This window comes from Monodon monoceros, unplaced genomic scaffold (assembly GCF_005190385.1).
Source record: "Monodon monoceros isolate NGI ecotype Baffin Bay Population unplaced genomic scaffold, NGI_Narwhal_1 Super_Scaffold_6, whole genome shotgun sequence".
Taxonomy (NCBI): Eukaryota; Metazoa; Chordata; class Mammalia; order Artiodactyla; family Monodontidae; genus Monodon; species Monodon monoceros.
Window position 1 is genome coordinate 89,253,854 of NW_021703783.1, and position 13,515 is coordinate 89,267,368.

Below are 13,515 nucleotides of genomic sequence, written 5' to 3' on the forward strand. Positions count from 1 at the left end.
CCTAATAAACTCTGCATTCCCCTTGCTGGTCCCCTGTCCTCCACTCCCCCCGCCCTGAAACCTGCTCCCAGCAGGTCAGGCGTCTGAGCATGGGATCAACAAGGCCCACTTTGCGCTCTGAATTACTTATCAAGAACACCAATAAACCCTACTTGGGGTCTCATGACACCTGGTGGTTGACAAAATGCCCCCTTATTTATGCCTTCTTAACCCTGGATCCTCATGATACTTAGGGTAGGAAAGAGAGAATAGCCCCATTTCAGAGAAGAGAAAACAGAGGTTGAGGGAGGGGGAATGATTTGCCCAAGGTCATCCAGCCATCAACCAGCAAGTAGGTCATCGAATTCAAGGTTTCTACCTCACACCTGTCAGTCACTGCCCTGTCTCCCCTGCATCCCCGGCCCCACCTGGGGGCTCTATCCTGTCAGGTGGGCAGGCCTTTCATCCTGCCAGCAGGCCAGGTAATAACTAACACTGCCTGAGGAAAATAAGGCTCTTGTTCACCTTAATACCCAGGCACCCTCTAGGGAGAGAGGACATCACGCGAGGGCCAGGTGGGGTTTTATATTTATCAGCAGGGCTGGAGCCAAGCCAGGACTTTCCGGAAATAAAGGCTGCCTGTAATTTGTGACAAAGAGCAGAACGGGTAGTAGCAGGGGCTCCCGGGAGAGCCGTGAACTACAGCCTCCCAGGCACACCTGCCGCAGATAAGACCTGTCGGCAGAGCACCGAGGATGCTCTGGGGTCGGGCCGAGCCCACCAGAGACCAGAAGGGGCCCCGGCAGACACTCCTCTTCCCACAGCCAGCCCCGGTCAGGGCTCCTCCCAGGGCTGGGGAGTCTTGTTTTTGGACCGCACAGATTAAGTGGAGGAGGGTCAGTGGAGCCCCAGGCAGGCTCTATGGGAGTGCTTGGCACCAGCGGTCATAGGACACTGGGCCTCCATCCTCCGGGCTCAGGCGGGCCTGGGAAGGTGGCCAAGGCAGCCCATGGAGCCAGATTTGGATGAGCTCTGCTCACCCACCCACTACAACATCCTCTCAAAGCACAGGCCAGGCTGCCAAGCTGGCCGAGCCACTCCCGCTCCCGCAGTCAGATGGGAGCTTGGCCCCTACCGGAGCCTGCCGCCAGCCTGGACGCAAAGCTAGGGCCTCTGTCGGGGACACGGGCTGCTACCGTGGAACGTGGGACCACCAGGCCAACCCAGGAGCGACCACCTCAGATTCCCAAGCCGAGCTCCCTGCTGACAATGGTGGCAGCTAACCTATGGGTTTCTCTTCACTGAGAAGAGAAGAGACCTTTATTTTTCAATAAGGCACAGAAGAGACCTTTATTTTTCAATGAAATCCACATACTGTGAAATTACAAGGTAGGCAGTGCGTGCTCATGAGGTTTGGAATTACCCACGCGGTTCCTGAAGGGCTTCACTGGGTGGAGTTTCTGCCCGGGGCTCTAACTGGTACACAGAAAACAGAGCGAGGAAGAGGAAGAGCGTGAAAGGCCACTGTTCAGCCTCTGGAAGCCCACCTGGAGAGTCCCTTCACCAAGCTCTGCTTTGCCAACCTGCCGTCTGGCCAAAGCCCGGTCCCCCACAAGGTAAGGTGTGGGGTGTCCCAACGGGCGGTCTTGGGATGAGCACCTGGGTCACGGCGGGGAGCGCACACCCCCAGAGTATGCTGCGACAGGCCCAGAACACAAGGGCGCAGACCAAGTTCAAGAGTGTCTCGTGGCCCAGCTGTGTGTGGGAAATCCCTACACAGCTTCAGGCAAGGAAATCAACCAAACTGGTCAATGGCCTTTACAACTGAGGGCCTGAGCGGTCACGGGAAGCCAGGGGCAGCCTATTCGATCGCTCGAGTTGAACTTGGAGCCAGGGACAGGGTGCCCGCCACACAAAGTGACCTGAGAAAGGGGACGTGACAAGTGTGCCCCTGCATGTCACAGCCCTCACCTGCCGTCCTGAGTGCTGGGGGCCTGCCTTCCCCCCTGCAGCTGGAGCAGCCCATGACGGAAGGCGCGTGGAGCCCTGCTCTCTAACTGTGGTACCGCCTCCCATCCCGCAAGGCAGGGACTCCAAGGCCACCCTCCAGAGATCCAGGCACATACTAGGCATTCAATGAATAGTTGGGAAATGGATTTTACTGCAAATCCAGAGATGGAAAACCACAGCTAGAGAACTCCTAACCTCACAGCCCTGTTTTAAAAATAGGTCCCCTAAAAAGAATGGAAAATGGGGGAGGGAGGTGGGTAGAGAGAGGGAGCAAAAGAAAACTTGATTCGTTTCTAAATATAACTCTTGGAGAAAGATTCAGAATGCCTTGCGAAGTTGGACACATGAAAAGTTACTTTTGGTTCGATTCCAGCAGACTGTGCTCTAGGACATTCTGCAGGACACACCCCAGATCCACATGCAAAGAGACACACACCACTACTTACTTATACAGGCTGCACACGGCGCCCCAGGAAGGGGGGGGGCACCCAGATGGCACAGTTCCCCCTGATGGCTTGAGGAGACACCACTGGCACTTAGATTTCACAGGGAAGTTTAAGAGTGTGCTTGAGAGAAAGAGAGCACCACATGGGCATGCTTCAGACTGATCACACCTCACTCTGGGGAAGCCTTCCCGGCACTGCTTCGGGCTGGCACTGTGGTGGCAGGCGGGAGCCACCCATCTCCATCTGGTCCAGAACACTGAGCGTGTGAGGGTCCAGGAGGGCAGATGACCACTCCGCTGTGCCTCGGTCAGGGTTCTGCACGGGGCCTTCCGTGCCGTGTGCCCATGGGAACTCTGGGCCTGACCGGAGCAGCTGAGAAGAGCTAGGTGGTGAGGCCTGTCCCCATTCTGCAGGAGCTGTCATTTCAGAGTGCACGCGAGGTCACCGTTTGTCACAACCCAGCCCCTCCTCCCAAGACAGTCAGTGAGCCGAGCCTACAAGAGGTCTAGACGCAGAGAGTGACAATGGTGTGGGGTGAAAAGCTGCTTAGAAAAAAAAATCGTAATTCAAGGGCACACGATGGACAGAACACGCATTCCTGGTGTAGAACGTGCAGTAAACGTGCAGCTCACCTAGCGAGGACACTGCTGGGTTCGACCACAATCCACCAAGAGGGAGAGGGGAAAAAAAGGGAAGTGAGATGTCTTTCCAGCTGCCCGTTCTCTCTTCGCTGGGGGCTGTCCACCCAGAGGCACTTCAACAGCAGGCAACAGAAGCAGGGGTTCCAGTGCAGGCCTGCCCGAGATCCTGCACGTCTCCATCAACTTGAGAGCCAAGTTTCGGAACCTCTCTTCCGACCTCAGAGGTGGGGGCCACGCAGCATTAGCTGCGAACCTCGGGCGGTCTCCGGTTTCCATAGCGACTCAAAGTTAGCAGGTCAAGGGAGAAACAGGCGGGCTACCACCAGACCCACTCCCAGCCTCAGTGAAAGCAGGCCTGGCCTCTGCTTCAGCCCCCCAAACACTCTCATTTTGAGCCAAACCACGAATCCTTGAGTTATCTTCCTCGGGGAGGAAGGCCTGCACTCACCTGGTCCTTCTTGCTCTTGTGGGAAGATGCCACGTGAGCCAGGTACTGAATGACTTTCTTGGTGTTCTCCGTCTTGCCAGCTCCAGACTCGCCCCTGCCGGGACAGCCAAGGAAGTTCTCAGGGGAGAGGTGGCCAAACCCTCGGCGTCTGCCCCTTTCCCACTACGAGCTCTACTGTCTCCCATTCTGTGGGGTGCCAGTGAGGGACCCAACAGCCAGTAGCAGGAAAGGGGACGGGCAAACAAATGGTAAGCTCTGAAATCCTCACTCGGGCCATTTCCCATGGCCCTCCGCAGCCCCGACCAGAGTAAACTTCTGTCCGCTGCCTGCCCTGGTCACTTGGCAGCCTTTGCTTCCAAATGTCTCAGGAGGCAGTTTTAGGCAGCTGTCGACTCAGGGGTCAAAGGCGTTTATACATGTTCCCTCGAAACTTCACTCGAAGGAAAGTTTCGTACCGTTAACTCCTTTGGCTACGGGTTTATTTATCAGCTCCTCGTTAGGTTCAGAGGACGGAGGTGAGAAACCCAGATAAAGAAAGCCACGGTTCGGCACCAGAGTGAACGTGTCCTGGGGGCCCAAGCAGCTCCCAACCCTGCCTTGTTGAGAAGACGCTTGCTTTTCCTCTCCGCACTGCCACCCTCATCCCCACCGCCTCCTCTGAGGAAGGAGATTAAATCTCTGGCCATGAAATCAAGCTCATCCATGCTGCAGGACTACTAAGGAGCAAACATGAAGCCTGTCCCTTGGGCAAGCGGCAGGGGCTTGAATTGGGAATGGATCTCATCAACCTAGGTTTTGGTAGGGGTCTTCAAGAGTGAGAACAGATCAGGGTGACGCAGGACCTGCCACCCGGACAGAAACACTTACGTGCACAAAATGGACTGGTCCTCTCGGTCTGAAACAAAAGAGACATCAGGTTAACCTCCAGCAGACATGAAAAGCCTCCCGCTCCGGCTTCTGAAGAGCCGCCCATCGCCCTGCCCACTTCCCAGGAGCGTGAAGCCTGGAACGCTGGCCCTCCATGCCACCGTCACAGGGAGGAGGGACATTCCTGGGTGGCAGCGACATGGGGCAGCTGCTCCCTCCTCCGGGAGCTCAAACTGCCTGCCCTGGCCGCCCACCTGGCCCCATGACACTGAAAGAGTTCTGTTGCTCCCCCTCCGAGAAAGCCAACCTCTGGAAAGCTCCCCGGAAGTCTACTTTCCTGCCCCGCGTGTTTCTAACTGGAGGTTGACGCTGTTAGAAACAAGGGCCGTGGCAGGTGTTTTAAACACTGTCCCCATCCGGGTAAGAGGCACAGGTAAGACGTGGGGTGAGCGGTGAGGTCAAGGCTGGCTTTGCCGTGGGACAGGCCTGGGCTAAGATGCTGTCTCGGCACGGCCTTCCTGGAGCCCTGGGGGATGATGGTATGTGTGGAAGTCACACACGTGAAAGCACCAGAGTGGGGTCTGGCATGGGGAAAACTCTCAGGAATGGGAGTTTGGAGGCAGCTCGGAAAGAACAGCAGCTCATCAGAATCAGCTTCTGACCAGTTGCTGTGAGCCCTGTGGTCTCCAGGCCTGGAGGCCAGGAATTTTCAGCAACTCTCCCAGCTCTGTGAACCGGTCAGCAAGTATGGATATAAACAATGCCCTCCCCTGGAAGGCAGGAGGAACGGTGATGCCAGGCTTTGAAAGCGAAGTTTCGCAGAAATGCTTTAAGATATTAGGGATGATCTGACTCAGGACCGCGTGTGCAATTTTAAGCAACAGCTGAAAATATAAACTCGTTTTATCCCAACGCCTGGGAGACCCCCACCTCCTGGAGGTCAAATCAGCCTGAATCCAGGACCAGGCTACTGACCAACACTGGGCTGCAGCGAGGTCAGTAATTCCCGAGTCTCGGTTTCCTTATCCATAAAGTAAACATGCTACTAACTCTCCGGCAGGATTAGTTTGAAAAACAGAAAGAACATGAAAAGGACCCAGCCCGGAACCCTGTAAATAGAATGAACTCCACCGGTGGCTGCTGTCTGTCCACTTCCCCATCATGAAGTCGCTGTGATGGGTGGCGACGGCTTGGTCAGGGCAGCAGGAGAACTAGTTGAGAACTAGCAAGGGTTCTGGTAGCTGTCAGTGGTGTCAGTGCTGGATAGACACCGATGTCGGTGATCTGGAAGGACACCCACACCGGCTCAACTGCCCAGCCAGGAACCTGCAGGGCATCGGGAGGGTGACTCAGGGCTGCCTGTGTGTACGGCCTCGGGAGACGGACTTAGCTGTTCGGCACCAGTAGAGACACTGTGCAGCGAGGCCACCAGCCTCTCTGTGAGGGGAGCCTCCAGCGCACTGATCCCAGCAGCCTGCACGGGTGGGCATTTACAACCACCTCTTCTCCTGTCTCAGGAGGGAGAGAGAAAGTCCGGCCAGGGAGAAGTAAAAAGAAACCACTCATCCAACACAAGCTGCAGCTGCCCCCGCCCTCCCTCCAGCCCCTGGAAATATCAACAGCGTGGGGGGGTGCGGAGGGAACCCGGCCACTCACACAGACACAGCCCACACCCTGCCCCGCACCGGGCAAGGGCTCAGAGCAGACCCAGAGGGTGACCTTGCTGCACCCTCTCGACCTTCCCACAGGACCAGGCCCTGCGAGGCTGCACAGCAGGGGCTGAGATAGACTGGGCTGAGTCTCATAGACCCGGCCGGGTCCTGATAAGGCAGCAGGGAAGGCGGTGGAGCGGGGAGCGGGGGAGAGGCACGGCAGGAGCGGTGCTAAAGGCTGGGGAAGCCGTGGCAGCTTCCAGCACCCACCCCACCTTGATGAGTCTGGAACCAAAACAGCTATGACGGGGCTGCACCTCCCCCACTGCATGTCGGCAGAGGCCCAGCAGCGGGCGTGTTCCGTCCCCGCTGGGAGAGTGGCAAGAATGTACCTGTACGGGCCGGGTGGGTGGCGGGCGGCTGCCACTACCATAAAAGGAAACGTTCCCATCCCTCCCAGAAAGAACTGTTTTCCCAGGGCTGCCCAGGCCTGGTCCCCGGGATGGCTGGAATTCCTCTGATTGTGTGAGAAGGAGTCCGATGCTGAACTGCTGAACAACAGGAAGCAGAGCCCCCAAACACACACATGTGGGCACACACACAGACCCACGTGCGCACACGCAGGGACGTGGACACGCGTGCACACAGTGCATGTACACGGACACAGGCGTGCTTAGGAGTATGTACAGACACGTGTGTATGCACACAGGCACATGTACACACAGACACACACGCCTGTGGGTGCACACACACAGACACGCACATACACACAGGCCTGCACACGCTTCGAATCCCAATTTCAGACCCAAACTCCTCATGTAACCTCCATCCACCCCACCATCTCCAGCTCTCCCTCCCCTCTGACCTTCCACCTCCAATTCCTGAAGCCAAGTGACCACTGTCAACACGGCGTAAAAGGAAACCCTCCAATCATTGCATTTTACACTTTAAAGAAACCTTAATTTGCTTTGCCAGAACATTCATTTGGGCAAATGCTTTCACAGAGGAAAAGTGATGGGAGGCCTTTCTGATTTCCTCAACTCTGCCCCCACCAGCGGGTGCCCCCGAATCCACCTGCCCACCATGAATGACACTGTGGCCCCCAGCGTCGGTCTTCGCAGTTTTTACAGTGGGTTTGGGTCTGTAATCTCTTAGGAGGTAGGTGAGGCAGGCGCTGTCCCTGGTCTGCCCAAGCCTGTCTCAGCACACTTCTGCTCGGTTCCTGAGCTCAGAAGCATCTCTTCTGGGTAGGGGGTGGAGGGAATTCTCAGCAGCCAGCCGGCTCTCCGCCTGGCGCAGTTTACTCTACCAGAGCCCCGGAGCATTCTGGCTGGGACCCTCCTTAATACTCACTCCCCACATGGTCAGCTCTCAGGACACGGACCCTCGAGAGTCCAGACCACTCCACTGTTCGCTCAAGTCCTTATTTGGGTCTACGTGGACCGAAGGCTTATTTGAAAACACCCTTCCTTCCTCCACAACAGAGGAGACAGACAGACAGACAGACAGGAACCCGACAGCCCAGAACCAGGGGAGTGCGCCCACCAAAGACAGCCCTGTTCTGGGAAACAGGCTCCCCGCAGAATGAAGACGTTAGCCTGACTTAGGCCCCTGAACCCCTCCTGCCCTGGTACTGACTTGACGGGGATGGGGCTGAGACAGAATACGAATCTCTTCAGGGCTTTTTTCAACTCTTTTAGAAGCAGCAGCAGCCTTTCCTCAGGATAAAAATCTTCCTGAGTCCCTAATATGAAGAGCAGGAGATAAAAATCAAAGTTGCTTGGGCAGTGGAGATGGGGTTCCTGCGAGCACACTTTACAACCACCAGTCCATGTGTCTGGAGCAGCGGCGGAGAGAAGAAAGCCAGTGGCTGCGCGCCCTAGAGCCCGGGGCACGATCCTCGCTCTGCACGGCCCCTCGGGATGCCTGGCCCCTTGGCCTCTGGGGAATCAGAGGGCAGGGCCACTCCAAGGACCGAATGATACGGGTGCCTGAAGCGTGAGGCACAGTGCAGGCGCTTGGAAACTGTCCTTAATGACCCCAGCCCTTTGCACCTCCCAGCTCCCCCACTGCGCAGCCTCCTCGGAATGACGACAGCGAGAAAGCTTTTAAGTTACATATTTGGTGATGAGGCCATTCCCTGCCCTGATTTTATTTTAAACCCCAAAAGCCCTGAGGCCTTTTGGAGCCGATTCCGACGTCCAAACAGACAGGTGTTTCCAGCCAGCTCAGAAGGCCCCGGCACAAGTGGGCGGAGGGGAGCCCTGACCGCAGGTATTTTGGCCCAGGTACGGGCTTATGCGAGGGGCCTTCTGGCTCATTTCCTCTGTGAGAGGAGCCGCCGATTCTTGTCCATAAAAGGCCACGAGGCTTGCTCAGCCGCAATGTGACATCAGCCCTGACAGGAAGTACAGGAGGAAGGGAACGGGCCCGGTTCACCAACAGCGGCTGCCCAGGGCTGACTCACTAGAGCGCTCACTAAGATAACACCTGCCGAGCTGCCGCGCGGCTGCTCTCTGGGGGCACCTGGAAGAGGGTCCTGCCCACGGGACCTGTCTTCAGGTCAGCCGGGTTTCTCGAGAACTGACAGCCGTGCATACGGGCCAAGCAAAAACGAATGCAAGGGCAGCTACAGGTTGGACAACACACCTGCGTGGGGTGAGAAACGGCACGACCCATGGCCAGCGGGCCTCAGACTGTCCACCACCAAGGGGGTTGTCTTGCGAAAACTGCACAGCAGACCCCTGTGGGACCCCTGCTCCGTGTCACCTGGGATGGGAGCCCCGGGCTGCTGGGGCAAACTCCGGGGCAGCACTTTGGTCCCAATGGGCCAAAATGCAAAGCACTTCGCCAGGTGTAAAACATGGGGAGACCTGTGGGTTTGAGCTCAGACCCTGGAGGCTGGGAAGGCTCTAGAGAGCACGCAGTCCAATCACCTGCATCTAGAGGTCAGGACACCAAGTCCCGAGAAACCCAATGACTTGGTCAAAGTCACGTAAGCTGGGCTAAGAACCCAGGCCTCCAGATGCCTGCCTAGTTCCCCACTTTGCTCCCACAGGGCAGGGCCCTCTGTGCCACCGGCAGCCCCGCCTCAGTGCTGCGCGGAACGGGCCATCCCCACTCACGATGCGTCACACCGGCCTCGCAAGCTGTCTGCCACTTTCTCCAAAGCCAGCCCAACTCACGAGCTTGGGTTACAAGCGCTTGGGAAGCAAACAGAGAGGTGAGGAAAAGCAGGTGCAAAATAATGCTTCCTGCTAGCAGAGGCTGCGGGTTGGTGCCACGCCTCAGCGGCCTCGTGTCGCGGAGCCCTGGCAGCCTGCCTGCCTGCCTGCACCGCGGTCAGCCAGCGAGGAGGAAAGCCTGCCAGTGGCTCCCAAGCACACGGCGTGGGCACCAGCAACATTCTTGCCAGGTACAAGGGTGGGCCCGGACCAAGCAGACGCTCAGTCAGCAGCTTCCAGGCCAGAAGCCAGCTGGCCCCAACCACTGCCTCCACCCACGTGCTCCCCGGGGTAGGGTCGGGGTTTGAAACCCAGGTACAGGAGACAGAGATCGGGCAGCCCTCCCCAACCAGCACCCCTGACAATTAGGAAGAAGCCCGAGGGACTGCTCTTTCATTCTGTTTGGGGGCAAGCGAGGCCCCCGACAAGCCCTCTCTTGGCCAAAACGCACCCGGCGGCTCACACAGGTGGGCTCCCAGCGCACAGGCAAACCTGCCCAAACCACTGCTCGTTGTTCATCCACCTTCCTGCGGGCAGGGCCGGAAGCAAAAACTCCATGTGGGGTTGCTGCCGAGGATGAGCCTTCCGGGATGGAGGGAGATTCCAAAGCCACGTGTGAGTGTAGACGGCCCACTGCAAAGGCCACGAGGACACGGGGGCACCTGACAACCCCCGAGGCCAGTTCTGCCCTGCTCTGAAACAATCCCTCGGGGAAAAGAAAAGACAGGCAGGAGGAGGCCCCGGCTGAGTCTGGTACAGAGAGCACTAAGCCACAGGTCACAGCTCTGCAGAGGGCTGGGCTCTCGGGGGAGGACAGGAAGGAAGAACAAAGGGACATGAGCAGGAAATGAGATGGACACTGCCAGGCAAAGCTCAGGACAAACTTGGCTCCAATTCGGAGCACAAACACCCTCCAAGGAGGACAGCAGGCTTTGCGAATGTCCCATTCCCAGGTTCGGTCAAACCTGGAGAACCAGGAACACAAATGCTAGGAGACGAACCACGGTGGCACGTGAAGATGCTCCCTGCAGAAGCCAGTGGTTCCGGTCGCCTTGAGAAGGGCGCTCAAATGAAATAAAAGATGGGCTGGTAACTGTTGGGCCAGATTTTGCTCCTGGAACAGGGCTTCTGTTCTTAGCTTTCAGCTTAGAGCTCTGCCCTATTTGCGTTTGCGGTCCAGCTCGTGTTGGAGAGACCAGCTCTTCGACAAGAGTCAGGAAGCCCAGCTGGAATGGCACCCCGAGCCCCAGTCAGCGCTGTTTGCCAGAAGAACAGAATTTATTACAAAGGTCGATACTGGGCCATTAGCCTTGGTCAAGACTAAAGGGATTTTACAGAAGCCACTTACATTATCCTGACTTTTAGGCCTGCAGACTCTCAGCTCTCTTTATCTCTCTAGTTTTAGGGAATTTACTTTGTTCTCTTCTGATAGCTTAATTCCAGAAATCAGGCAGGGGAAGAAAGCAACCCATTTCTCCAAATGCACCAATGTTCAGCCCTGACATACCAGGACATGCTCTCCTGGGGTCTCAGGGCCAGAACTTGAGAAAACAGGAAAAACGAGCTGCTAGGCAGTGTTCAGCAGGTAGTGAGAGAGGAACTAGGCCAGGGAAGTTAAAAGCAAAAAGCAGGGCTTCCCGGCGGCGCAGTGGTTGAGAGTCCACCTGCCGATGCAGGGGACACGGGTTCGTGCCCCGGTCCGGGAAGATCCCACATGCCGCGGAGCGGCTGGGCCCGTGAGCCATGGCCACTGAGCCTGCGCGTCCAGAGCCTGTGCTCCGCAATGGGAGAGGCCACAGCAGTGAGAGGCCTGCGTACTGCAAAAAAAAAAAAAAAGCAAAAAGCAGCTCAGCCATTAGAGACTATGCAGGTGAGTTTTTGTTGTTTGTTTGTTTGTTGGGGCGAGGGGGGTTACAGTAACAGAGACATGGGCCCAAGTTCTCGACCACTGCCGAAGTTTCAGGTTCCAAGAGGTCACTTCTTTCTCCTTTCCCACTTCAGCCGGCCCAGAGCAAAGCAGAGCCGCCCTGTTGGGTTGGATTAAAAACAAAACAAAAAAAGCAAGCCGAAAGCTGAATCCTTGAAAAGGACCCATTAACCACAGATTCCTCTTCTAGAAAGACCGTTATATAGAAATGAGACTGACAGGCGTGACCACAATTAAGTAGCCTCATTCCGTGGGCCGACTTCCCTTCTGGGGGGGCCTGACCAAGCAGCCTCCTTGTCCGGGCTTCGGTGTTGGGGCAGGGGGCCAAGGGCTGCCTGTCATGACGCCCCTCTGGTAGCCCACCAGCACATCAACAGAGGACGACTCCAGTGCCACGGAGGAACCGTCTCTCGCATGCACAGCATTCTCCTGAAGACCCCCGAGGCCACATCGACCCCAAGGCCTCGTGCTGCCATCTGAGGCCCATGGACTACATCAGACAAGCTAGAGGCCACTGCACACCTGTGTATCACACGGTCACTACAGGGAATCAGCTACAACAAGCCACTTCCTGTACGTGCTGGTACCCAGAGCCTGGCCTCTGGGAGGATGCTCACCGAGGAGATTAAGAAGCCACCTGAGGAAGCACTTGGTCATCACTTTCATCACGCAAATGGGAGCGTAGATGGACGGGATACGCCGTGTGCAGGTCTTGCAGAAGGCAGGGACTGTTCAGTCAAGACACTGCATCTCCAGGTCCCACTGCTACCTTCTAATGGGCACCTGTCACAGGCCAGGAACCGTACGCACGGCCCCTTGTTTGATCCTGACAGTAAACCTGCCAAGTACGTTTATCCGGCCAAGAAGCAGATGAGAAAATGAAGGCCCAAAGTGGACCCCAGTCGGTCAGGACGTGACAGAGCTGGACGCCGACCAGTCTGAACCCCACGCTCTCTTTTCTGCACACTTCTTGGTCACAAGGCAAGCCTCTCCCTTAAGCTAAGGCTGAGAGAGGCCCGGCAGACTCCTTCTGCTGACCTACTCCAGAAGCGCTGTGTCATTTGTCAAGGCGGCCCTCGAGATAGGTGGGCCCCCAGGTGCTGGGCCCTCACGCTCCTGCTGCAGTGTACCTGCCTGCCTCCCAGGCCGCCCCCGCCCCCAGCAGGCCCCAGAGGGGCTGCGTCCAGCATGGCCGGCCGGCAGGGGTAACCGTGTGGCAGGGGTGACAGAGCGCAGCCCTCGGGGTGAGCTGCTGCCTCCAGGCCTCCCTCAGACAGCGGGGCCTTTGTGTGTCGCCGGCTGGCAGGGCTCCCTGGCAGGGCCTTAGCCTCCTGGCCGGCACATTCCTGCTTAAGTGGAATCATCACATCCGCGGCTTCCTCGGCGGCCTGTCCTGGTGAGTCTGCTCAAAGGCATGGGTTTACTGGACCCTCGAAGCACTACCTAGCACCTCCCCAACATGGAGCCTTTCCTCAGAAAGACCTTGGAGGGCAGACAGCTTCACAGGGGCAACAGGCGGCAGGGCCGGGAGAATGAAGAGAGAGGGGCAGGAGGGCCCCTCCGGCCCTAACCAGCCAGCAGGACGGGAGCATCCCTCCAAACGCCAGCCAGGGTGAAGGAGGACCCACGGCACCCTGGAGGATGGGCACCAGGGCGGGAGTCGGGAGACCGGGTGTCTGGGGATGGCTCTCTGTGGGCCTTTGGGCAAAGTTAGTTAATGTTTCTGGGCCTGTCCCTTTACCTGTGATGCAGGAGGATCGTCCTCAGATGTGAAGAGAACGCTCAAATTCTGCCCTTCCTTGTTTACCCGAAAAGGTTAGTCAAGCACCAAGAGGCATGTGGACACTCACCGGGCCCTTGGTGACCAACCACTCCTGGGGCAGCTTCCGCTGAGAAGCAGAGGTGGGATTAGTGCAGAGCGAAGGGTTAAATAGTTCTTGGATTAGTTTAGGTCTGGAATGAGAGCAGACCCTGCTGCCACTCCCCCAGAAATGCTGGGAGCTCATTAAAATACCATAAAGTCACCGAAAGTGAACCAAACCTGGCATTCTAACTAATTAACAAAGAAGAGGGTCTTTTTCTTCTATTCCTGGGGAGATAACTGAGCTCAAATTCTTCAACTGGCCAGTTCTCCTGTGAGAACACACACACTCTTTCCCACGGAGGGTGGAAGTCAGAAGCGCCCTTTCCCCACCTAGCCGTGCGTCTGACAGACCACGTGCTGCTTCTCCCAAATTCCCCGGGCAGCCCTGGGTACCCTGTCCCCGCAGGGCCGACGATGCTGCTTCTCCCGAATTCCCCGGGCAGCCCTGGGTACCCTG

General features: G+C 57.1%; 1 protein-coding gene across 1 annotated transcript in view; it reads right to left on the bottom strand.

Moving 5' to 3' along the window:
- MYH9 (myosin heavy chain 9) overlaps window positions 1-13,515 on the bottom strand; it is a 93,221-nt gene that overhangs the window by 37,374 nt on the left and 42,332 nt on the right. Inside the window, exons 4-5 of the mRNA XM_029204160.1 lie at window positions 4,392-4,419; window positions 3,525-3,618 (exon numbers count right to left, since the gene is read on the bottom strand). Coding sequence (XP_029059993.1) covers window positions 3,525-3,618; window positions 4,392-4,419 — 122 coding nt within the window. The remainder of the gene's footprint in view (window positions 1-3,524; window positions 3,619-4,391; window positions 4,420-13,515) is intronic.